Source organism: Oncorhynchus keta, chromosome 28, assembly GCF_023373465.1.
Source record: "Oncorhynchus keta strain PuntledgeMale-10-30-2019 chromosome 28, Oket_V2, whole genome shotgun sequence".
NCBI classification, from domain to species: domain Eukaryota; kingdom Metazoa; phylum Chordata; class Actinopteri; order Salmoniformes; family Salmonidae; genus Oncorhynchus; species Oncorhynchus keta.
The window spans coordinates 53,315,676-53,342,116 of record NC_068448.1 but is presented as its reverse complement, the minus strand read 5'-3'; the positions used below and the strand labels follow the sequence as shown (position 1 = coordinate 53,342,116).

Here is a 26,441-nt window from a genome sequence, read left to right as displayed (position 1 = left end):
TATGTGGTGTCAGGTTGAGTGGAAGAGAGGTCCGGGAATGTTTGGTCGATGAAAGGGACTCAAAGTGTAATCAGGTAGATTTTTTGCATTTCTGCCTTCCAGGCGGAGTGTGTGCTCCACACCACGTGACTGGGGACAAGAACTGTGACTTGCTTTCCTCTCCATAGCAGGGCGCAGTTGAAAGGAATGATAACTGGAGAGGTGTTAAATGTTGAGGAGGGTCAACCGAAGTTGAAGATTCCTGGTGTCTGTGACGTCCTCTGTTTGGTGCAACGCAGGCACAGAGGAGAGTGTGGTGAAACAGAGAAGACATTGTATGTACTACTGAGTTTTGATGCAGAGTTTTAACCAGATAAAGTCAAGTAAGGATGTCAAATCAAATCAAAATTCTAATGTTATTTGGTGTTCTGTTTTTAATGGGTGTGGAGTTAGTTGGTAGGGCAATTTTTTTCACAAAGTGTAATGAATACTACAGGATAGTAGGCTGATAGACTGCCAATACAGTACGTTGCGTTATTCACCTAAACTCAGCAAAAAATAAATGTCCTCTCACTGTCAACTGTGTTTATTTTCAGCAAATTTAACATGTGTAAATATTTGTAAAACTGAGACATAAACTGAACAAGTTCCACAGTAAACTGAACAAGTTCCACAGTCATGTGATGAACATAAATGGAATAATGTGGCCCTGAACAAAGTGGGATCAAAATCAAAAGTAACATTCACTATCTGGTGAGGCCACCAGCTGTATTAAGTACTGCAGTGCATCTGCTCCCCATGGACTGCACCAGATTTTTCAGTTCTTGCTGTGATATGTTACCCCACTCTTCCGCCAAGACACCTGCAAGTTCCCGGACATTTCTGGGGGGAATGGCCCTAGCCTTCACCCTCTGATCCAACAGGCCCCAGACGTGCCCAATGGGATTGAGATCCGGGCTCTTCGCTGGCCATGGCAGAACACTGACATTCCTGTCTTGCAGGAAATCACGCACAGAACGAGCAGTATGGCTGGTGGCATTGTCATGCTGCAGGGTCATGTCAGGATGAACCTGCAGGAAGGATACCACATGAGGGAGGAAGATGTCTTCCCTGTAACGTACAGTATTGAGATTGCCTGCAATGACAACAATCTCAGTCCGATCATGCTGACACACACTGCCCGAGACCATGACGAACCCTTCACCTCCAAATCGATCCCGCTCCAGAGTACAGGCCTCGGTGTAACGATCATTCCTTTGACAATTAACGCGAATCCAACCATCACCCCTGGTGAGACAAAACCGCGACTCGTCAGTGAAGGACACTTTGCCTATCCTGACTGGTCCAGCGACAGTAGGTTTGTGCCCATAGGTGATGTTGTTGCCGATGATGTCTGGTGAGGACCTGCCTTACAACAGGCCTACAAGCTCTCAGTCCAGCCTCTCAGCCAATTGCGGACAGGCTGAGCACTGATGGAGGGATTGTGCGTTCCTGGTGTAACTCGGACAGTTGTTGTTGCCATCCTGTACCTGTCCCGCAGGTGTGATGTTCGGATGTACCGAGCCTGTGCAGGTGTTTTACACGTGGTCTGCCACTGCGAGGATGATCAGCTGTCCGTCCCGTCTCCCTGTAGCGCTGTCTTAGCCGTCTCACAGTACGGACATTGCAATTGATTGCCCTGGCCACATCTGCAGTCCTCATGCCTCCTTGCAGAATGCCTAAGGCACGTTCACGCAGATGAGCAGGGACCCTGGGCATTTTTCGATTGGTGATTTTCGGAGTCAGTAGAAAGGCCTCTTTAGTGTCCTACGTTTTCATAACTGTGACCTTAATTGCCTACCATAGGCTGTTAGTGTCTTAACGACCGTTTCACAGGTGCATGTTCATTAATTGTTTATGGTTCATTGAACAAGCATGGGAAACAGTGTTTAAACACTTTTCAATTAAGATCTGTGAAGTTACTTGGATTTTTACGATTTATCATTGAAAGACAGGGCCTTGAAAGAGGGACGTTTCTTTTTTTGCTGAGTTTATAACATTTTTATGTGGACCACGATAATAAAGAAGAAGAAGAAGAAGAAGAAAAGTGGTCACTGAATTTTTTGATGAGCATGAAAACTATGTAAACCATATGCCATGGCCATCTCAGTCACCAGTTCTCAACCCAATTTAACACTTATGGGAGATTCTTGAACGGCGCCTAACAGAGTTTTCCACCACCATCAACAAAATATCAAATGATTTAATCTCTCATGGAAGAATGGTATCGCATCCCTCCAGTAGTGTTCCAGATATGTGTAGAACCTATGCCAAGGCGCATTGAAGCTGTTCTGGCTCGTTGTGGCCCAATGCCCTAAGATGCTTTATTTTGGCAGTTACCTGTAGATATCATCATAAGTGCGTCATCACCCCTTTGCAATGTTATGTCGGAGTCTTTGTGATGCTGAAATATTGCAGTTAAATGCTATGCTGTTAGATAGAATACTTTATATCATTATTCCAAATACTTGTATCATAAAGATGTTGACATAGTGACATCTTGACATGTATATCATGTGAGTTTGTATGAGACACACTTATTTCAATCTCAAGTATACACAGTTGTGGCAAACTTCCTGCAAGTTTGTCAAATTTACTGTAAACTATATAGTGTGCCACAAAATGTTGCCAGAAGATTGAAAATGTTTGCCACTATTGGTGAATTTGCAGCAAAACATTGACAAAAAAATTGTTATTGCCACTAGAGGCAAACAGAGTGCCAGAGGTTTTCATCTGGCAAACAATTTTCTCAAGATTCTATTTGAATCTGTGGCAAACTTGTGGCAACAATACTTATTGCCAGCAACAGTTTGCCAGAAGCCAGTTCTGGTGAACACATGAGTTCCAAGAACAGTAACCGTTGACAAGCAGTCAGGAGAAGAAATATCTGTTGGAAAATGGAAACCAAGCTAGCTAAAATACCCACCAGGGTTGTCCGGTGAGTGTAACTTATTAAACTTCCTGATAAACTTGCAAATTGTGTATGCCAATTAAGGCCTGGTTAGCAATGTCATGTTCTGTGGGATAAATTGAAACACATCAGTTTCAATCTGTCAGCACGAATGACTGTCTAGTTAGCTCGCTAGAATGTTGTTTTTGTTTTGTGGTTTGTTAATGTTTCAGTGCATGCAGTACAATGCAAGTGGAACTAACTATGTTTATGAGAATAGTGAAGGGCATTGATGGCCAAAATGTCATGATTTTAATTATAATTTGACAAATAAAGCATCAATATTTTAATTATGAGCGAGCTTTCCCCTATTCCTTCTAATTGACCAATAACTTAAATAATAATTGTTCAATCTGAGACGGAGTACAGTACATTGCCTTTGTCAATCATCTGCTTTACCAGCAGTGAGCCTGAAGTGCTTAGCTCTGTGGATGGGATATAAACAAATTGAAAGCTGTTTAAAGTAATTTTTTTCAACACTTGAGGAGAAATCTTGCAACTCTTCATGACCCATGCATAATAATATACTTTTAAAAGCCAAAATGGTATGGGAATTGTATTTTTTTTTTTCATTAAATGTCCTATGAATAGACTGTTAAAGCTTTTCCAAAACAACATCTCTATAGTTGTGCTCTTCATAAAAGAACAGCATTTTGGAAACGGTAACATAAATGACACATTAAACAACCAGAATTGAAATGCTTTATAATAGGTTGTAAAACACATAATTAATTAATCATATGGCAACGTCCCAAATGGCAGCCTATTCCTTATTTAGTGCACTACTTTTGACCATAGTTCTATGGAATAGTGTGTCATTTGGGTCACACACTGTGACTAAGCCCCACAGCAGGGATGTCAACAACTTCATAAGTCATTTATCACTCAGTCACCTCCTTACAACCACAACTAAACCCCTCATTTCAAATTCAACAGTGACATACACACCGATTCATATTGAATCATCTCTAAATCTAATGCAACCATCTAGGCATATACCTCAATACCATTAGTACATCATGATGTTTGTGTAAAGGCTAAAGGAAAGATTAATAGCAGTGATGAGGTCAGAACAAGAAAATATGAATTGATTGGCCCTTCAGACCTCACCTCCCAAACCTCTATACAGTAGATTTTAGATTTTAAGTTTGATGCCTCCCCTACCCTTTAGACACACACACAGAAACACATACAGACACACACCCTGCTGCAGTAGGAATGGAAACCCTGGGTACCTACCAACCTCCGAGGCCATCACAGTAATGTTGTGCCACGGCATGTCTTCCCGGTCCAGACTCTGGGTAGTCTTTATAACTCCGCTGTCCATGTCTATGTTAAAATACTTATCTCCATGTTCACTGAGGTTGATGAAATACCTATTTTGAGAAAGGAGGAGGTAGAGGATAGTTTAAAAAACGCATTAATACCGTTTCTGCACAGTCTACTAAAAATGTCATGCAGACCTGTGGAAATGGGAAATGCATCACAATGCAAAAACAAATTACCCTTGAAGGGTTGATGTCAAATGTATCCCTGTGTGCTCTGGAGTCTACGGTCCACAGTTTACAGTACAGTGGGTGTGCATCCCAAATTGCACCCTATTTCCTATTTTGGGTGCTACTTTTGACAATGGCCCATAGGACTAGGGCTCACTATAAGATCAGGACCCATAGGACTGCATCAATCTAAGTATCATAATAAAAAACATCCCCATCAAAATATGTCAGTTTAAGCTACAGATTTCAGTTTTTTTTTTGGATGGGCTATGTCTCAATCTGCCTATGTCCGCCTTACGCATCTGCGGTTGAAGATGGCCGAGCTACAGCAGTGCAGTGATGTAAAGTACTTAACCCTTGTGTAGTCTTAACATTCTGTATACTCCCCATGTCCTAAGGGTAAACAATTACCCTCCTTCAATTAACCCCTAAAATAAAGCAGCTTAATTGAATTTTAAACCCCAAATCTATTTTGCATGAAGAAACAACCTTCATCACAAACCTTGTGAATATCTGTGTTTTCCCTCTTCACAATGCAGAAAGACTGCATTTAATCAGTGGACACCACCTGTTTTTATTACAACACACCTGTCATAATTGTTTTATTTACTAAAGTAGAGGTTTATTATTATTATTGCTAAAGATACTGCATAGGTGTAAACATGTTTTAGCAAGAGATCGCTCTTGTATAGCCTAAAAGTTGCAGAAATATGAAGAAAGTAGTTTTGAATGCATTTTATTGAAAGGAAGCAATAACAGTCTTGAACGTTTTTGGCAACATAGTGATATATTCTGTACAATGAGGAATTCAACTACAAAATACTAGTCTTCTCCTATTTTTTTAACCATTTCCACCACCCACAAGGTGTATAAACAACATCAATAAATAAGAATAAAATAAGATAATAGATACAAACAAAAATGTGAAGAACATAAATCAATCAAATTTAATTAGCAAACGTAGCAAATTAGCAAATTAGCAAATGTAACAGTATGCAAGTGTGTGTTCATGGACTTGCAGATGTATTTATCATGTGCAGGACATAGTATTTGTTTTACAGTCCTTCTTTGGGGGAAAAAATGACAAATCCTCCTCTTGCCTGCCCAAACTGCATCCTCAGGTGGATCAGGACAAGATTCAACAGCTTTCACAAGTGCTGCAGAGGCCACTGTGCGGGGGAGGTGCTCCCTTCTTTGAATGTGTGGGGTTGCAAGTGCCTTTCCCAGCTGCTCCAGGAACACCCTCCTCTTGTTCAGGTTATCGGGCATCCAGTTAGGGTTGATCTTGTTCCACGAAAGCATTGTATGAGGACACATTAATGATGTTATGGAAGATGACCAGGGACCAGCGGGCAGTCCTTCTCCTGCAGCTGTAAGTTCCAGTCACCTTGTCCAGATTGTCCACGCCTCCTTTGTTGTGGTTGTCGTCCAGGATGACAGCTGGCTTTCTGTCCTCATGATCACTGATCTCAGCCATTTTGTGCGGTGTGCTCAGGAGGGCCACATTCTTGTTCCTCTTTGGGAGGTAAGAAACTAGAGTGGTAGTGGGGGTGAAGGCAAACTTTGATGAGAGGGCCTCTCTCCCCCTTTTTGCGAGGAGTGCAGGGAGCTCAGGCTTGTTCTTTCTAACTGTGCCAACCATGGTGATCCTCCTCTTCAGGAGCTGCTGGCTGAGTTCAATCAGTAGCACACATAATCTCAAATTCTCATTGTATGTGTGTGTGTGTCTTTGTGGTTTTAGTGGTGTATAAATTATTTTATAACTGCCGGGTCAAAAATTACCCTAAGACAATCTTTGTACCCTGGTGGGTTACAGCTTTTATGGAAATATGAACAAAGGCGATGTTTCACTTTTTGTAATGTTGTGGTCACTCAAATTTCAAGTTGAAAAATGATCATGTAGGGGTTTTCTTAGTCAACCTTGTGGTCTGTTTCGTTGTGTTCTTGAAAGTAGCCCTGTTTTCATTGATTTCACCTGTGTTAGTTACTCATCTGGTCTCAACAGTTCCTTATTTAGTTCAGTTCATTCTGTTTGTGCCTTTGTGAGGTATTGTTCATTTTGACTACTAAGCCTTTTTCAAGCTTCACTTCACCACCGAAGTTAGTGGGGTTGTGCTCAATGTATTTACAGGCAAAGCCCTGGATTGGGCCACTGCCATATGGACTGCCAACAGCACAGAACTCGGATCCAAGACCAATTTCCACACCCTCTTCAAAGAGGTATTCGATCACTCTCCTTCCTGTCATCCTATAGGACACCTCCTCATAGAACAATGTAATTCAGCGGCTGAGTACGCCCTCGAGTTCCACACCATGGCTGGAGGGAGTGGATGGAGTAAGGCTGCTTTACTTACCATCTACCGAAGAGGGCTCAACAGGGAACTTCAGGCAGAGCTGGCCTGTAGAAGTGACCTTCAGGATTTAAATCAATACGTTCATATGTCCATCTCCATCGTTGCCGACCGCCGAAGAACTCTACCACCCAAGAACCCCGAAACCTTCTCTTTCCATGATTCTGCCATCCCGTCCAAGTCTTCCAGAGCCCATGCAGTTGGGCCATGCTCCTCTCCCGTGTATCGAATGTTAAAAGCGGGTCCAAGAAGGGCTCTGCCTATACTGTGGAGGGAAAGATCATCTACTCAGCCATTGCCCTGTTTCCCCCCCACGGAGAGATGAGAAGGGTCCCTCTGCTGCCATGCAGGTAGGTGTGTCCTTATTTCTAAATATCTCCCAGAAGCAATTCGTCATCCCAGTATTGATAACTGTGAAGTAGAGGGCTTGATAGATTCGGGTGCAGCAGGTAATTTTATAGATCACCAGCTAGTACAAGAGCTTGACAATGATCTAACACCTGTCACCCCTCTTTCTCCCTTAAGGATTAACACCCTGAACGGGCAGCCACTGGGCACAGGCTTCATTACGCACCTAACAAAGAGTGTCACCCTCCAGATTGGAGTCTTCCACACCGAAACTCTTCAACTCATGGAACTCTCCTCCCCCAAACAGCCAGTCATCCTCAGACACCCAAGGTTTTGTCGTCAGGACCCTGCCATCTCGTGAAGGTGAACTACTGTCCTGGTCTTCTACCTGCGTCACCAGTTGTCTCAGCCTACCCTGCAGAGTCACCACCATTGAGGACTCTGCCTTTGCAGTGCCACGCACCATACTATCTGAATACGACCAGTACAGCAATGTCTTCAGAAAAATTAAGGCCTCCACTCTGCCACCACATCGCCCAGGGGACTGTGCTATTGACTTACGCCCTGGAGTGTCCCCACTGAAGGGCCGTGTTTACCCCTATCTATCCCGGAAAATGAGGCAACATGAATTACATTGATGAATCACTAAAACGCTTTCATTTGTCCTTCTTCTTCCCCAGCTTCTTCTTCGTTGGTAAACAAGACAGTGGTCTCTCACTCTCCCAAGTGGTCATTCTCTCTTTCTCCCCTTACCCATCTGTCTATCGCCTCCTTTGAATTCCATGCTGTCACAGTTACCAGCCCTTTCAAGCTTAACATCCTTATCATTTATCGCCCTCCAGGTTCCCTCGGAGAGTTCATCAATGAGCTTGATGCCTTGATAATCTCCTTTCCTGAGGACGGCTCACCTCTCACAGTTCTGGGCGACTTTAACCTCCCCACGTCTACCTTTGACTCATTCCTCTCTGCCTCCTTCTTTCCACTCCTCTCCTCTTTTGACCTCACCCTCTCACCTTCCCCCCCTACTCACAAGGCAGGCAATACGCTCGACCTCATCTTTACTAGATGCTGTTCTTCCACTAACCTCATTGCAACTCCCCTCCAAGTCTCCGACCACTACCTTGTATCCTTTTCCCTCTCGCTCTCATCCAACACTTCCCACACTGCCCCTACTCAGATGGTATCGCGCCGTCCCAACCTTCGCTCTCTCTCCCCCGCTACTCTCTCCTCTTCCATCCTATCATCTCTTCCCTCTGCTCAAACCTTCTCCAACCTATCTCCTGATTCTGCCTCCTCAACCCTCCTCTCCTCCCTTTCTGCATCCTTTGACTCTCTATGCCCCCTATCCTCCAGGCCGGCTCGGTCCTCCCCTCCCGCTCCGTGGCTCGACGACTCATTGTGAGCTCACAGAACAGGGCTCCGGGCAGCCGAGCGGAAATGGAGGAAAACTCGCCTCCCTGCGGACCTGGCATCCTTTCGTTCCCTCCTCTACATTTTCCTTTTCTGTCTCTGCTGCTAAAGCCACTTTCTACCACTCTAAATTCCAAGCTTCTGCCTCTAACCCTAGGAAGCTCTTTGCCACCTTCTCCTCCCTCCTGAATCCTCCTCCCCCCCCCTCCTCCCTCTCTGCAGATGACTTCGTCAACCATTTTGAAAAGAAGGTCGACGACATCCGATCCTCGTTTGCTAAGTCAAACGACACCGCTGGTTCTGCTCACACTGCCCTACCCTTGTGACGGCCGGCCGCCCAACAACCTGCCCGCTTGACCCTATCCCCTCCTCTCTTCTCCAGACCATTTCCGGAGACCTTCTCCCTTACCTCACCTCGCTCATCAACTCATCCCTGACCGCTGGCTACGTCCGTCTTCAAGAGAGCGAGAGTTGCACCCCTTCTGAAAAAACCTACACTCGATCCCTCCGATGTCAACAACTACAGACCAGTATCCCTTCTTTCTTTTCTCTCCAAAACTCTTGAACGTGCCGTCCTTGGCCAGCTCTCCCGCTATCTCTCTCAGAATGACCTTCTTGATCCAAATCAGTCAGGTTTCAAGACTAGTCATTCAACTGAGACTGCTCTTCTCTGTATCACGGAGGCGCTCCGCACCGCTAAAGCTAACTCTCTCTCCTCTGCTCTCATCCTTCTAGACCTATCGGCTGCCTTCGATACTGTGAACCATCAGATCCTCCTCTCCACCCTCTCCGAGTTGGGCATCTCCGGCGTGGGCCCACGCTTGGATTGCGTCCTACCTGACAGGTCGCTCCTACCAGGTGGCGTGGCGAGAATTTGTCTCCTCACCACGCGCTCTCACCACTGGTGTCCCCCAGGGCTCTGTTCTAGGCCCTCTCCTATTCTCGCTATACACCAAGTCACTTGGCTCTGTCATAACCTCACATGGTCTCTCCTATCATTGCTATGCAGACGACACACAATTAATCTTCTCCTTTCCCCCTTCTGATGACCAGGTGGCGAATCGCATCTCTGCATGTCTGGCAGACATATCAGTGTGGATGACGGATCACCACCTCAAGCTGAACCTCGGCAAGACGGAGCTGCTCTTCCTCCCGGGGAAGGACTGCCCGTTCCATGATCTCGCCATCAAGGTTGACAACTCCATTGTGTCCTCCTCCCAGAGCGCTAAGAACCTTGGCGTGATCCTGGACAACACCCTGTCGTTCTGAACTAACATCAAGGCGGTGGCCCGTTCCTGTAGGTTCATGCTCTACAACATCCGCAGAGTACGACCCTGCCTCCAGTACCTCCAGGCTCTGATCAGGCCCTACACCCAAACAAGGGCACTGCATTCATCCACCTCTGGCCTGCTCGCCTCCCTACCACTGAGGAAGCACAGTTCCCGCTCAGCCCAGTCAAAACTGTTCGCTGCTCTGGCCCCCCAATGGTGGAAGTCAATCACCACCTTCCGGAGACACCTGAAACCCCACCTCTTTAAGGAATACCTAGGATAGGATAAGTAATCCTTCTCACCCCCCCTGAATTCCCTGAATGACATCACGGTAAAGAACCATTTCCCTCTTCCTCTGATCCCAGTGACCCTTGAACAAGTGGGCCGCCCCAACATCTATACAAAACTCGACCTGAGAAGTGCATATAACCTTATCCGTAAACGCGACAAATGGAAGACGGCCTTTATCACCACACAAGGGCACTACGAATACCTGGTCATGCCCTATGGCCTCACTAACACCCCCGCCGTCTTCCAATCCTTCACAAACAAGGTTTTACAGGATATAATCAACTGCTTTCTCATCGTCTACATTGATGACATCCTGATTTAATCACACTCCCTGAATGAACACATACAGCATGTGCAAAAGGTTCTTCAACGGCTCTTTGACCATAACCTTTATGTGAAGACTGAAAAGAACACCTCCCATGTAACCTTAGTAATCTTCCTCAGTTTCGTACGGACACCTGGAGGGGTCAGCATGGATGAGAACAAAGTCACCGAGAACAAAGTCACCGAGAACAAAGTCACCAAACCCACCACCGTTAAGGAACTCCGACATTTCATTGGGTTGTACAACTACTATTGCCGGTTCATTCGGAACCGCCTCTTCACCTCAGCTCCTGTCCTTCGCCAACCTGATCCGACCTTTCCTTTCACCCTGGAGGTGGATGCCTCCGAAGTAGGAGTAGAAGCCATCCTCTCTTAGCGGGTGGGAACACTTCCAAAATCACATCCCTGTGCCTTCTTCTCCAGGAAGTTATCCCCTGCTGAGAGGAATTACGATGTGGGGAACAGAGAACTCCTCGCCATCAAGCTGGCCCTCGAGGAGTGGCGCCATTGGTTGGAGGTCGCACAACATCCTTTTCTCATCCTAACAGATCATCATAATCTGGAATATATCAGAGGGGCCAAGAAGTTGAACTCCAGACAAGCCGGCTGGGCTCTCTGCTTCACACGTTTCCATTTTTATGTTACTTACGTCCCTGTAAAGAAAAACGTAAAAGCTGGTGCTCTCTCCCGCCAGTTTGACCTTCTGTCCAGTAACTCAGACCCTACACCCATTCTTCCTTTCTCATGCATTATGGGACTGGTACAGTGGGAGGTTCACTCTGCCATACAAGAAGCCCAGACCAGGCTTCTCCTGAGACACCAGCTGGGAAGAATTACATACCAGCAGCTGTTAGCCCCAACTCATGCAATGGTGTAACAAGTTCTTGGTGTCAGGACATCCGGGCATTACACGAACCACCGAACCATTAGCTCGTAAGTTCTGGTGGTACTGTAAAGTTCTGTTTTTATTTTCTTAGTCAACCTTGTGTTCTGTTTCGTTGTGTTCTTGTACATAGCCCTGTTTCATTGTGTTCTTGAACGTAGCCCTGTCTTTCATTTTCGTTCATTTCTTTCACCTGTGTTAGTTACTCACCTGGTCTCATCAGCTCCTTATTTAGTTCAGTTTATTCTGTTTGTGCCTTTGTGAGGTATTCTTCATTTAGACTACGAAACTTTTTTCTAGCTTGTTTGTGTGAACCAGTTAGAGCCTTCAGTCCTTGTTTTGATTTACCTGCCTGTTTGCCTACCTGTGTATGACCATTGCCTGCCTGTGACTCTAATTCCTGCCTTCTGTGAATGCGAAATTAACACCTGCTATGCTCTGCGCGTAATCTACACTTTTTTTATCCCTGAGTCATTGCACTCTGTTTTTATCCTTAAGACATCACAAGGGTTAAGTATACTTTAAAGTACTATTCCATTTTTAAAAGTACTATTCAATATTTTTACTCCACTACATTCCTACAATTAATTTGAGTTTTTACTCCATACATTCTCCCTGTCTCCCAAAAGTAGTCATTACATTTTGAACACATAGAAGGACAGGAAAATGGTCCAATTCACCCACTTCTCAAGAGAAAATCCATGGTCATCTCTACTGACTCTGATCTGGCAGACTCACTAAACACAAATGCTTTGTTATAAATTATTTCTGAGTGTTGGAATGTAAAAATAATAATAATAATAATTAAATCATGCCATCTGGTTTGCTTAATATAAGGGATTTGAAATTATTTATACTTTTACTTTTGATACTTAATAAGTATATTTAAAACGAAATACTTTTACTCAAGTATTATTTTACTGGTTGCCTTCCACTTTTTTACTTGAGTCATGTTATATTAAGGTATTTTTACTCAATATGACGAATGGCAACTTTTTCAACCACTACAGTGGTGTTTGTCAGACCATGAGACATCCCGGAAATCGGTCTTCTGATGAAAACGTCTGTAGCAGTGGAATGGTTTGGCCTACAAACTAATATGGCCACTCTAAGCTCTCTGTTTTGCTCTACAACCCCCACTGATCACGTCTGAAGGTGACCCATACAAATTAATGGAAGTATGGATGTAGTTTTGTTGCAACACAAATCAGGGGTTAAATGTGTATCCAAAAAACTAAAATTTCCTGATCTTTCTTATATCTCCTCGATATAGGACAGACACTTCAAAACCGCATACTGCCATTTATGAATGTGTTATTCAATCCATTTCTATCGGCAAAAGCACTTTTACATTTGACATTTTATTAATTTAGCAGACGCTCTTATCCAGAGCGACTTACAGTAGAGTGTATACATTTTCATACTTTTTTCGTAGTAAAGGCCAAATTCGATATTTTATCAAATGAGATATATTTGTATATTTATAATTAAAGAGGTCCAAAGATATAAAATAAAATAGCTATATAATGCACGTTAAGACCATTTTAAAACAAATCCATATGTTAGCCTATATGCAGGTCAGATTTTTATTGTGTAATATGAACATTGAATGTGTGGTTGGTAATTTATCTTTTAATGAATCAATTAAGACTGAAAGAGAGATGTTAACAGCAAGGTTCAAGCATTTGTGATTACATGGGAGGAATCAAAAACAGAATGGGCGTTTGCATGATCATGTGATTCCATAAGACGTCGAAATAGTGAAATGTTTTGAAGTGTGAAATTTTGACAGCACAAAAAATGTCTAAACACAACCTCACATCATATCAATTGCTTGGTGTGGTGGGTTTTGCATCAGTCTATAAGGTAACTGATTACGATGGCAAAAGTTATACTCTTCCTGGTAAACTGAAATCCTCCAACAAAGTTTGCCTGTCAATTATTCACATGTCAGTGTCCTGAGATGGACATTCGCTAATGGCCTATACTCCTTATAGGGGTCAAGTAAGTCCAGAATTGGGCAGGTTACTTTATAAATGTAATCTTTACAGGTTCTAGTTAACTGTCCAAAATTGTAATCAGTAACGTAACTTTTGGATTACCAAAACTCAGTAACTTATCGGATTACTTTCAGTTACTTTCGGAATGCTTTCCCGTAAAGAGATTCTCCAGTATTTCTGTATACTTTTAGCCAGTTGTTCTGAAAGTAGCGCTCACGGGACAGAAGTGGTCCCTGAAAACTGCCTACTACCTCATATTTGCACCATGTCATTTCTCTCTCTCTCTAAGTGTGCATCTTACTAGCTGTAGCTCAAATGGCGAGGGGCTGAAGCTCATTGGCAAGAATTCAAATTGCTAGGGGGGCTGGCGCACGTATGGGATAATGTAGGAAAAATGGTACCAAACAGCTTACATGAAACAGTTGCTTTCAAACTAGGATTTTCGTGTCTAATTGAGGTAAAACAGTAATTATGCTTATAGATTATATGCACGTATGAACTACATATTGACACATCAAGCCCAAAGAGGGAGGTTTAAAAAATGCTTATTATTCACCAAAATTCCAGAGTATGTCTTTAAGAGGCATTGGAAGACAAAAAGGATCAATCAAACACATTTGGTGTGTCATCATAGTGGTCTCTGACTTGTTGTGGAATAAACGTAAACTTGTGGCTTTTTTTCACTGCTGAATTAAATGTCATTGAGAAGACTGAATGGTGTCGTAATGTATTTTTTTGCAAACATATTTTCTAAATGTAAAACCCCTTTCATTGCAATATAGATCCATTTTTTATGGTTCTTTATATAACCTTTATGGAGAATGGTTCTATAAAGAATGATTATTTGTAGATCCTTTCAAAGAACCATGCAGGTTTTTTTTTATTACGGGAAGCCATATTATATTCTTAAAATTCCATAGGTGTTATTATTGGGTTTAGGTGACAAGTTTAATCAAGTGAGCTTCCTCTGGAACAGCTGCAGTTCCCTGAGGAGAGACTTGAAAACCATTGATTGATTTAGTCAACCATTCTCAATTGTTCTCAATTGACTCAAAGTCTTTTACAAGACACTTTCACTGGCCATAGTATAGAATGGCATAAAACAACATGTTAGATGAACTGGAATGACACTCACTCACGGTTGCACAAAAAGAGCCGCCCCAAAATATTCTAATGAGCTGCTTCCCCTACATTTGAATTATGACTAAACGAGCAAAGAACCCTTTGGTGAACTGTAAAGAACCATCAAAGAACTCAAAGGTCAATTTGAGTCATTATGATTCCACATAGAACCATCACCCTTCCCAAAGCACCCTCATATTTTAGTGTCTACAGTTTTTTTTTTAGTAATCAGATAACTCTCTAACCCTGAGTCATACATAGGGCTTTATTAAAAAATATGTTAGTACTATTACAGAAGACCATTTACAGTGCACTACGAGTGAGACACGGTTTATTACTCTCTGTAACTTAAGGAGTTGCTAGAGAACTCTCATCATGGAGGTGTCAGATCAGACAGCACCTTGGTCAGAGGAACTTGAAGATGTTGCTGTGATGATTATGACTCACCACCTTGTTCGGCAATTAAAATGTGTCAATAACAAAGGGACCTGAAATTATAAAAAAAAAAATCTAACTACTGGCCTTATTTCTTCGTATCTTGAGGGAACATAAATGATACATGAGGCAAAAGCAGCATCAGAGAGAGAGAGAGAGAGAGAGAGAGAGAGATATTGCTATCTGTCCCCAACAGCAAACCGTCAACCACTAACTCAAGGAATATTATTTTCCTCAGTTCAAATGGATTTTATTCAAACCTTTCCCATTGTCTCTTCCATTCTGGTGGTGAACAGTGAGACAGAGAGCTCTACGAATTAGACGAGGGGGAGGTATCCCACCAGGACCCTTTCATATGTAGATTTCCTTTTGTTTAACACAAATCCCTTTCAAATATCTTAAACTGTTGATTCACAATAAGAATCTTGTTTAAAAAATGTCAGACTCCGTCAGCATCTCTATCACTCCTTGAAAATGTATTATAGATACATCTTTCTTCATAAAGGGTCTGGCTAGCCAGCCTGTCTTTTGCAGACATGGTGGAAAGAGATATGGCCACAATAACATGTGAAGGGACCGCGGTTCAGTGTTTAATACAGTTGAGGAATTCCCATATGTACAGTGTGGTGTTTCACCAAACCAAGATCTTATATCATGTAATAGGGACTATTAGATTACAATCTATTGGGGTATGGATAATATACTGTATCTGATATGAGGTTATGACGCAATTCCCTCTTCATTTCTTGGAATGTGAAAATGAATACAAGGTTTGTATAGACTGAATGGCCCTAAGCTTTTAGACATGATAATTGGAGCCCATGCCGTGCAAACTAGGAAAGCTGATTCCTATTAGGACACTTGAAAGGTTGTATGTTTTTTTTAAATCAGGTTAATATTACCATATCTTTGCGCGTGAGCATACATGCATATTATGTGTTGTCTAGTGGTTAAATGTATACTCATAACAACAAAACATTTGCCTGACCAGACTGGAGAATCATGTTTGAACACAAAACATGGAGTGGACACATGATTAGCCTAGTTCTGGAAACTGTACTACCCAGGCTTAGCGATGAGGTGATGCAGACAGAGAATAGATTGTCTCCAAAGCTCTTACCTGACAGGACTGTTTTTGCTGTCTGGATCCCGGGCTGTTACAGCCCCCACCTCTGTACCAATATGAGCGTTTTCATAAACATCCATGATGTAATAATCCATAGAGAATACAGGAGGCTCGTCCACATCTCCCACAGTGATCTTTAAGGTGGCAGTGTCTTTGAAAGGACCAAGGTAGGAAAAACGAGGTTCCACGTGGGTATTCACTCCTTCAATGTGAAGGGTGTAGGTCTTCTTCCTCTCATAGTTCAGTGGCTGTATGTCCAGGAAAAAGGCACCAGGAAAACATGCAGGATTAGGAACATACTTTACTCCACTTGGGTACCATGTAATTACAATGCAAGTAGCCCACTAAAGTACTATGTTACAACATTTTAAACCAATGCGTCCCACAGCAACACCAGCATGTTTTAAACCAGTGTGTTTGAGATGTCTACAGACTTCTGGGTTATACCATTGGTTTAGTCTATTTATTCTGTATCAATAGATATCAACCATTAGTATGTGTGATTCATGGGGGGCTGAGCTAGAGCGGTGTTTGTGAGACCGAATGGTTTGAGGTTTAAACTATTAGCTCTATCAATGAAAAGCTGAGATACTCACGAACACGCACATGGAACATTTGCTCTATGATGCTCACAAGCTATAGAAGTGTTGTTACAAGGTAAGGGGTTCTTCTACAAAGAAGATCATTAGAAATCCCATGACATATTGTAAATAATACTGTAATAATCTCACATGGTCGCTGTCACAAACTCCACACAATTGTCACTGACTAGTTGCATATTAATTTCACAGCGAGCAAACAATTTCTGTACAGCATTCATATGAATTCATTTTTATCAGGTTTTTGCTCTGGCAAAACATTTTTATTGACATTTGTAAAATGGAATGGAAAAACACTTAAGTGTGAGGCCAAATACAGGGGCTGGACATGCAGATAAATGAAAAGCCAATCTTTGCTGGGGTCTCGGGAGAGATAGGGTTAATACAGCTGTTCCCAAACTAGGGTATGCGACCCCAAGTTTCCAAGACCACAGTGTTCTCCATCATTGGGAAATGGAAAAAGTATGGAACTACCCAGACTCTGCATAGAGCTGGCCGTCCTACCAAACTGAGCAAAAGGGCAAGGAGGACGTTGGTCAGAAAGGTGACCAAGAACCCAATCACTAGTGACAAAAAATACGGAGTTCCTTTGCTGAGATGGGAGAGCCTGCCAGAAGGACAACAAACTCTGCACCAGGGGCTCCCAAACTAGGGTTTGCGACCCCACTTGGGAACGTGTAATATGAAAATGGAGTAGCTGGAGAATTTCTACAAAACAATAAATAATAATACATACATACAGTGCCTTGCGAAAGTATTCGGCCCCATTGAACTTTGCGACCTTTTGCCACATTTCAGGCTTCAAACATAAAGATATAAAACTGTATTTTTTTGTGAAGAATCAACAACAAGTGGGACACAATCATGAAGTGGAACGACATTTATTGGATATTTCAAACTTTTTTAACAAATCAAAAACTGAAAAATTGGGCGTGCAAAATTATTCAGCCCCTTTACTTTCAGTGCAGCAAACTCTATCCAGAAGTTCAGTGAGGATCTCTGAATGATCCAATTACATTTACATTACATTTAAGTCATTTAGCAGACGCTCTTATCCAGAGCGACTTACAAATTGGTGCATACACCTTATGACATCCAGTGGAACAGCCACTTTACAATAGTGCATCTAAAACTTTTTAGGGGGGGTGAGAAGGATTACTTACCCTATCCTAGGTATTCCTTGAAGAGGTGGGGTTTCAGGTGTCTCCGGAAGGTGGTGATTGACTCCGCTGTCCTGGCGTCGTGAGGGAGTTTGTTCCACCATTGGGGGGCCAAAGCAGCGAACAGTTTTGACTGGGCTGAGCGGGAACTGTACTTCCTCAGTGGTAGGGAGGTGAGCAGGCCAGAGGTGGATGAACGCAGTGCCCTTGTTTGGGTGTAGGGCCTGATCAGAGCCTGGAGGTACTGAGGTGCCGTTCCCCTCACAGCTCCGTAGGTAAGCACCATGGTCTTGTAGCGGATGCGAGCTTCAACTGGAAGCCAGTGGAGAGAGCGGAGGAGCGGGGTGACGTGAGAGAACTTGGGAAGGTTGAACACCAGACGGGCTGCGGCGTTCTGGATGAGTTGTAGGGGTTTAATGGCACAGGCAGGGAGCCCAGCCAACAGCGAGTTGCAGTAATCAAGACGGGAGATGACAAGTGCCTGGATTAGGACCTGCGCCGCTTCCTGTGTGAGGCAGGGTCGTACTCTGCGGATGTTGTAGAGCATGAACCTACAGGAACGGGACACCGCCTTGATGTTAGTTGAGAACGACAGGGTGTTGTCCAGGATCACGCCAAGGTTCTTAGCGCTCTGGGAGGAGGACACAATGGAGTTGTCAACCGTGAAGGCGAGATCATGGAACGGGCAGTCCTTCCCGGGAGGAAGAGGAGCTCCGTCTTGCTGAGGTTCAGCTTGAGGTGGTGATCCGTCATCCACACTGATATGTCTGCCAGACATGCAGAGATGCGATTCGCCACCTGGTCATCAGAAGGGGAAAGGAGAAGATTAATTGTGTGTCGTCTGCATAGCAATGATAGGAGAGACCATGTGAGGTTATGACAGAGCCAAGTGACTTGGTGTATAGCGAGAATAAGAGAGGGCCTAGAACAGAGCCCTGGGGACACCAGTGGTGAGAGCGCGTGGTGAGGAGACAGATTCTCGCCACGCCACCTGGTAGGAGCGACCTGTCAGGTAGGACGCAATCCAAGCGTGGGCCGCGCCGGAGATGCCCAACTCGGAGAGGGTGGAGAGGAGGATCTGATGGTTCACAGTATCGAAGGCAGCCGATAGGTCTAGAAGGATGAGAGCAGAGGAGAGAGAGTTAGCTTTAGCAGTGCGGAGCGCCTCCGTGATACAGAGAAGAGCAGTCTCAGTTGAATGACTAGTCTTGAAACCTGACTGATTTGGATCAAGAAGGTCATTCTGAGAGAGATAGCGGTAGAGCTGGCCAAGGACGGCACGCTCAAGAGTTTTGGAGAGAAAAGAGAGAAGGGATACTGGTCTGTAGTTGTTGACATCGGAGGGATCGAGTGTAGGTTTTTTCAGAAGGGGTGCAACTCTCGCTCTCTTGAAGACGGAAGGGACGTAGCCAGCGGTCAGGGATGAGTTGATGAGCGAGGTGAGGTAAGGGAGAAGGTCTCCGGAAATGGTCTGGAGAAGAGAGGAGGGGATAGGGTCAAGCGGGCAGGTTGTTGGGCGGCCGGCCGTCACAAGACGCGAGATTTCATCTGGAGAGAGAGGGGAGAAAGAGGTCAGAGCATAGGGTAGGGCAGTGTGAGCAGAACCAGCATTTGGAAATTGCTCCCAAGCATGAACCAGATTTGTGGAGGTCTACAATTTTTTTCTGAGATCTTGGCTGATTTACTTTGATTTTCCCATGATTTCAAGCAAAGAGGCACTGAGTTTGATGGTAGGCCTTGAAATACATCCACAGGTATACCTCCAATTGACTAAAATGATTTCAAATAGCCTATCAGAAGCTTCTAAAGCCATGACATAATTTTATGGAATTTTCCGAGCTGTTTAAAGGCACAGTCAACTTAGTGTATGTAAACTTCTGACCCACTGGAATTGTGATACAGTGAATTATAAGTGAAATAATCTGTCTGTAAACAATTGTTGGAAAAATGACTTGTGTCATGAACAAAGTAGATGTCCTAATCGACTTGCCAACACTATAGTTTGTCAACAAGAAATATGTGGAGTGGTTAAAAAACAAGTTTCAATGACTCCAACCTAAGTGTATGTAAACTTTCGAATTCAACTCTATGTGAGAATGCTATTCATTGACTACAGCTCAGCTTTCAACACCATAGTGCCCTCAAAGCTCATCACTAAGTTAAGGACCCTGGGACTAAACACCTCCCTCTTCAACTGGATTCTGGACTTCCTGACGGGGCACCCCCAGTTGGTAAGGGTTGGTAACAACACTTCTGCCACGCTGATCCTCAACACTAGGGCCCCTCAGGGGTGTGTGCTCAGTCCCCTCCTGTACTCCCTGTTCACTCATGACTGCACGGCCAGGCACGACTCCAACACCATCATTAAGTTTGGCGATGAAACAACAGTGATAAGCCTGATCCCCAACAACGATGAGACAGCCTATAGGGAGGAGGTCAGAGACCTGACCATGTGGTGCAAGGACAACAACCTCTCCCTCAACACGATCAAGACAAAGGAGGTGATTGTGGACTACAAGAAAAGGAAGACAGAGAACGCCCCCATTCTTATCGACGGGGGGTGTGTAGTGAAGCAGGTTGAGAGCTTCAAGTTCCTTGGCGTCCACCTCACCAACAAACTAACATGGTCCAAGCACACTAAGACAGTTGTGAAGATGGCACAACAAAACCTATTCCCCCTCAGGAGACTGGAAATAGTTTGCATGGTCCTCAGATCCTCAAAATGTTCTACAGCTGCACAATCGAGAGCAAGCTGACGGGTTGCATCAGTGCCTGGTTTGGCAATTGCTCGGCCTCCATCCACAAGGCACTACTGAGAGCAGTGCGTACGGCCCAGTACATCACTGGGGCCAAGCTTTCTGCCATCCAGGACCTCTATACCAGGCGGTGTCAGAGGAAGGCCCTAAAAATTCTCAAATACTCCAGCCACCCTAGTCATAAACTGTTCTCTCTGCTACCGCATGGCAAGCGGTACCGGAGCCCCAAGTCTAGGTCCAAGAGGCGTCTAAACAGCGTCTACCTCTAATCCATAAGACTCCTGAACATCTAATCAAATGGCTACCCAGACTATTTTCATTGTCCCCCCCCTTTTACGCTGCTGCTACTCTCTGTTATTATCTATGCATAGTCACTTTAATAACTCTACCTACACTACATGTAGATACTACCTCAACTAACCGGTACCCCCGCACATTGAGTCTGTACCGGTGCCCCCTGTATATATCTCCGCTACTGTTATTTTACTGCTGCTCTTTATTTATTTGTTAATTGTATTTCTATTTTTTGGGGGTATTTTTCATAAAACTGCATTGTTTGTTAAAACTTCTTAAGGCTAGGGGGCACTATTTTCACGTCTGGATGAAAAGTGTCTGCCTGCTACTCAGGCCGGGAAGCTAGGGTATGCATAGTATTAGTAGATTTGGATAGAAAACACCCTGAAGTTTCTTAAACTGTTTGAATGATGTCTGTGAGTATAACAGAACTTATTTGGCAGGCAAAACCCCAAGGACAAACCATCCAGGAATTATTTTTTTTGAGGTCACTCTCTTTTCAATGGTTTTTCAATGGAAATCTAGAAATATAAGGCAGTTGCTTGCAGTTCCTATCACTTCCACTAGATGTCAACAGTCTTTAGAAATTGGTTAATGTTTTTACATTGAGAAATGAAGAAGTAGGGCTGTCCAGAACGAGGATCGAGTGAAGTGTACTGTTGTGGTTGAGGCGCGCGACCTGAAATCACGCTCCACTTTGTTTTCCTCCGGTATTGAACATAGTTTATTCCGTCTTAAATTTAATCGATTATTTCTCTTTAAAAATACCTGAAGTTGGAATAGGAAAGTTGTTTGAAATGTTTGGATCAAGTTTACAGGTAACTAATTAGATCATGTGTAGTCATGTTGCGGGAGTTGGAACCGGTGTCTTTTCTGAATCATACGCGCCAAAAAAAAACATTTTGGATATATAACGACACAATTTATCGAACAAAAGGACCATTTGTGATGTTTAATGGACATAATGGAGTGCCAACAGAAGAATATCTTCAAAGGTAGGGCATGCATTATATGTTATTTCTGACTTTTGTGTTGTGCCTGGTGGGTTGAATTATGATTTTCATGTGTATGTTTGATGGGGTGCTATCCTTAGATAATAGCATGGCTTGCTGGATTAACCTCTTGAAGCTAGGGGGCACTATTTTTTTTATTTTTAAATAACGTTCCCAAAGTAAACTGTCTATTTCTCAGGACCAGATGCTAGAATATGCATATAATTGACAGCTTAGGATAGAAAACACTCTAAAGTTTCCAAAAACTGTAAAAATATTGTCTGTGAGTATAACAGAACTGATATTGCAAGCGAAAGCCTGAGAAAAATCCAATCAGGAAGTGACTCTTATTTTGAAACCCTTGTCTTTCTATGCATCCCTATTGCCCATTGAAAGGGTTAACATCCAGATTCCTTTTTCTGTGGCTTCCCTAAGGTGTCTACAGCCTTTAGATGTAGTTTCAGGCCTTTATTTTGAAGAATGAGCGTAAACGTCCACATTGCGTAAGGGGTCAGTTGTTAGCTCGCAGTGTGATTTTTGCGCAAAACAGAGAGGTAGCTATTTTTCCTCCCGGTCCTGGTGAAAAGCCAACTGTCCCGGTTGATATATTATCGAATAGATATTTGAAAAACACCTTGAGGATTGATTATAAAAACGTTTGCCATGTTTCTGTCGATATTATGGATATAATTTGGAATTTTTGTAATTCTCTGTGGAATGGTACTGCTTGACCTACAGAAAGCCATTGATACAGTTAACCACTGTCTCCTAATCTCCAAACTGGAGGCACTGGGGTTGAGCAGTATCCCTCTAGACTGGGTAAAGTCAGGAAGGGAGCAAGTAGTAGAGGTTAGTGGTTCAGTTGTGGCGTTCCGCAAGGGAGCGTGCTTGGGCCTCTGCTGTTTTTATTCTATATTAACGATATGGATGACTCTACACTTCTGGTGTCTCACAAAAGTAAAACTATGTTGGAAAGCATACTTAGCACAGAGGTTACTAACATTAGCAAATGGCTTGGAGATAATAAGCTATCTCTGCACTTAGGGAAAACTGAAGCAATTATTTTTGGATCCAGACCTAAATTGAGTAGGCCTCTGAAATCAGTGTGGAATTAGGGTGCTGACTACTAAAACCTATGTTAGCTACTTGGGATGTATCCTTGATGGAAGCTTGGGAGGTGTGAGCATAGCCAATAAAGTGCTAGGGAAGGTTAATGTCAGGATAAGTTTTTGGCTAGAAAGTCCAAGCTGCTTGATAAGGACTCCATGAAAGTGCTAGCTACTGCCCTCATTCAATGCCATTTAGACTATTATAGTACTTCCTGGGTTTGGGGCTTATCGAAGCTTATGAAGGTGTTGCTGATGTGTACTTATACAAGTTCAGGAGTAAAGCTGGGAAAGGTACTTTCTTGTATACTGGAGCCTTAGATTGGAATGAGTTGCCTCTGCCCATAAAAACAACGTCCTCTCTGGGCAGCTTTAAAAAAAAGTTCAAATATGTTTGACGTCTTCTGTGCCCATATGAATGACCCCTATGATGTAACTGGAATGATGAGATAGATGTCCTTCTTCTCTGTTTTTGTTTTATTTTTTCACTGCCATACTGTGTTCGATCTTGTCTAGCCATCTTGTCTCAAGAGGATCACAATAGAAATAAGTCCCAGACTTTATTGTGTATTATCCTCGATGATTTTATTAATGTGCATGTATGGATTTTTCATTTTTATTCTTGTTGTTCTTGTTTTTTAAAATAGTCGAACTAATGAACTAAACTAAAAACTACCGACCGTATTATCTCCCTAGAAAAGTATCTTCGGTTATAGTCACAGCCTTGTATATCCCCCCTTAAGCCGACATCATGATGGCCCTCAAAGAACTTCAATGGACTTTATGCAAACTGGAAACCACATATCCTGAGGCAACATTTATTGTAGCTGGGGATTTTAACAAAGCACATTTGAGAAAAAGGCTGCCGAAGTTCTATCAACACATCGACTAGTATTCACACTGCTAAAACACTCAACCATTGCTACTCCAACTTCTAGGATGCCAACAATGCCCTCCCCCACCCTCCTTTTGGCAAATCTGACCACCACTCCATTTTGGAGTAAATTACCTTTTAATTACGTCAGACCGAGGCTCTGCATCTGTCCTCAGGCTCCTAGACCTTAGTGCTGCTTGTGATACCATTGATCACCACATTCTTTTCGAGAGTTTGGAAACCCAAATTGGTCTACACGGACAAGTTCTGGCCTGGTTTAGATCTTATCTGTCGGAAAGATATCAGTTTGTCTCTGTGAATGGTTTGTCCTCTGACAAATCAACTGTAAATTCCGTGGTTCCTCAAGGTTCCGTTTTAGGACCACTATTGTTTTCACGATATATTTTACCTCTTGGGGATGTCATTCGAAAACATAATGTTAACTTTCACTGCTATGCAGATGACATACAGCTGTACATTTCAATGAAACATGGTAAAGCCCCAAAATTGCCCTCGCTAGAAGCCTGTGTTTCAGACATTGAATCTGACAATTAATCTTGATGGTTGTACAGTCATCTCAAATAAAACTGGGAAGGACCTCGGCGCTACTCTGCACCCTGATCTCTCTTTTGACGAACATATCAAGACTGTTTCAAGGACAGCTTTTTTCCATCTATGTATTCTATTGCAAAAATTGGAAACTTTCTGTCCAGAAAGAATGCAGAAAAATTATTCCATGCTTTTGTTACTTCTAGGTTAGACTACTGCTCTACTTTCTAGCTACCCGGATAAAGCACTAAATAAACTTCAGTTAGTGCTAAATACGGCTGCTAGAATCCTGACTAGAACCAAAAGATTTGATCATATTACTCCAGTGCTAGCCTCCCTACACTGGCTTCCTATTAAAGCAAGGGCTGATTTCAAGATTAAACTACAAAGCATTACATAGGCTTGCTCCTACCTATCTTTCCGATTTGGTCCTGCCGTACATACCTACACGTACGCTACGGTCACAAAACACAGGCCTCCTAATTGTCCCTAGAATTTCTAAGCAAACAGCTGGAGGCAGGGCTTTCTCCTATACAGCTCCATTTTTAATGGAATGGTCTGTCTACCCATGTGAGAGACGCAGACTCGGTCTCAACCTTTAAGTCTTTAGTGAAGACTCATCTCTTCAATAGGTCATATGATTGAGTGTAGTCTGGCCCAGGAGTGTGGAGGAGAACAGAAAGGCTCTGGAGAATAGTCAAGGATCATATCACCTCTACCTTACCTGTCATCCCAGACGCATTTGCTTACCGCCCCAATAGATCCACAGCGATCGCACTGCACACTGCCCTATACCATCTGGACGTGAGGAATACATATGTAAGAATGCTGTTCATTGACTATAGCTCAGCATTCAACACCATTGTACCCTCCAAGCTCTTCATTAAGCTCAAGGCCCTGGGTCTGAACCCCGCCCTGTGCAACTGGGTCCTGGACATCCTAACGGGCCACCCATAGGTGGTGAAGGCAGGAAACAACACCTCCACTTCGCTGATCCTTAACACTGGGGCCCAACAAGGGTGTGTGCTCAGCCCACTGCTGTACTCCCTGTTCACCCATGACTTCATTGGCCAAGCACGCCTCCAACTCAATCATCAAGTTTGCAGATAACACAACAGTAGTAGGCCTGCTTACCAACAATGATGAGATAAGGGATCTGGAAGTGTGGTAGGAAAACAACCTGTCACTCAACGTCAACAAAACAAAGGAGATGATAGTGGACTTCAGGAAACAGCAGAGGGAGCACTCCCTTATCCACATCGATGGGACCGCAGTGGAGAAGGTGCTCAACTTCAAGTTCCTCGGCATACACATCACTGAAAAATGAAATGGTCCACCCACACAGACAGTGTGGTGAAGAAGACACAACAGCGCCTCATCAACCTCAGGAGGCTGAATACATTTGACTTGGCACCTAAAACCCTGACAAACTTTTACAGATGTACAATTCAGAGCATCCTGTCAGGCTATATCTGAAGAACTTTGCTTGGCATGTAAAACCCTCACAAACTTTTACAGATATACAATTGAGAGCATCCTGTATCACCGCCTGGTATGGCAGCTTCACCGCACGCAACCGCAAGGCTCTCCAGAGGGTGCTGCGGTCAGCCTAAAGCATCACCGGGGGCAAACTACCTGTCCTCCAGGACACCTAGAGCACTCGATGTCACAAGAAGGTCGAAAAGATAATCAAGGCCAACAACCACCCGAGCCACTGCCTGTTCACCCTGGTATCATCCAGGGTAGCTACTGCCCCATCAAAGCTGGGACCGAAAGACTGAAAAACAGCTTCTATCTCAAGGCCATCAGACTGTTAAACATTAGAGGCTTTTTCCTATATACATAGACTTGAAATCACTAGTTACTTTAACAATGTTCACATATTTTGCATTTCTCATCTCATATGTATACAATGTATTTTATTGTATTCTACTGTATCATAGTCTATGCCGCTCTGACATTGCTCATCCATATACTTAAGTTCCATTCCTTTACTTAGATTTGTGTGTATTGGGTATTATGTTGTGAAATTGTTAGATATTACTTGTTAGATATTACTGCACTGTCGGAGCTAGAAACACAAGCA

At 43.4% G+C, this 26,441-nt stretch overlaps 1 protein-coding gene across 1 annotated transcript in view; it reads right to left on the bottom strand.

Moving 5' to 3' along the window:
* The window catches only part of LOC118361557 (cadherin-18-like), a 215,768-nt gene that overhangs the window by 41,610 nt on the left and 147,717 nt on the right, over window positions 1-26,441 (bottom strand). The window contains exons 7-8 of the mRNA XM_035741579.2: window positions 16,020-16,273; window positions 4,208-4,344 (exon numbers count right to left, since the gene is read on the bottom strand). Coding sequence (XP_035597472.1) covers window positions 4,208-4,344; window positions 16,020-16,273 — 391 coding nt within the window. The remainder of the gene's footprint in view (window positions 1-4,207; window positions 4,345-16,019; window positions 16,274-26,441) is intronic.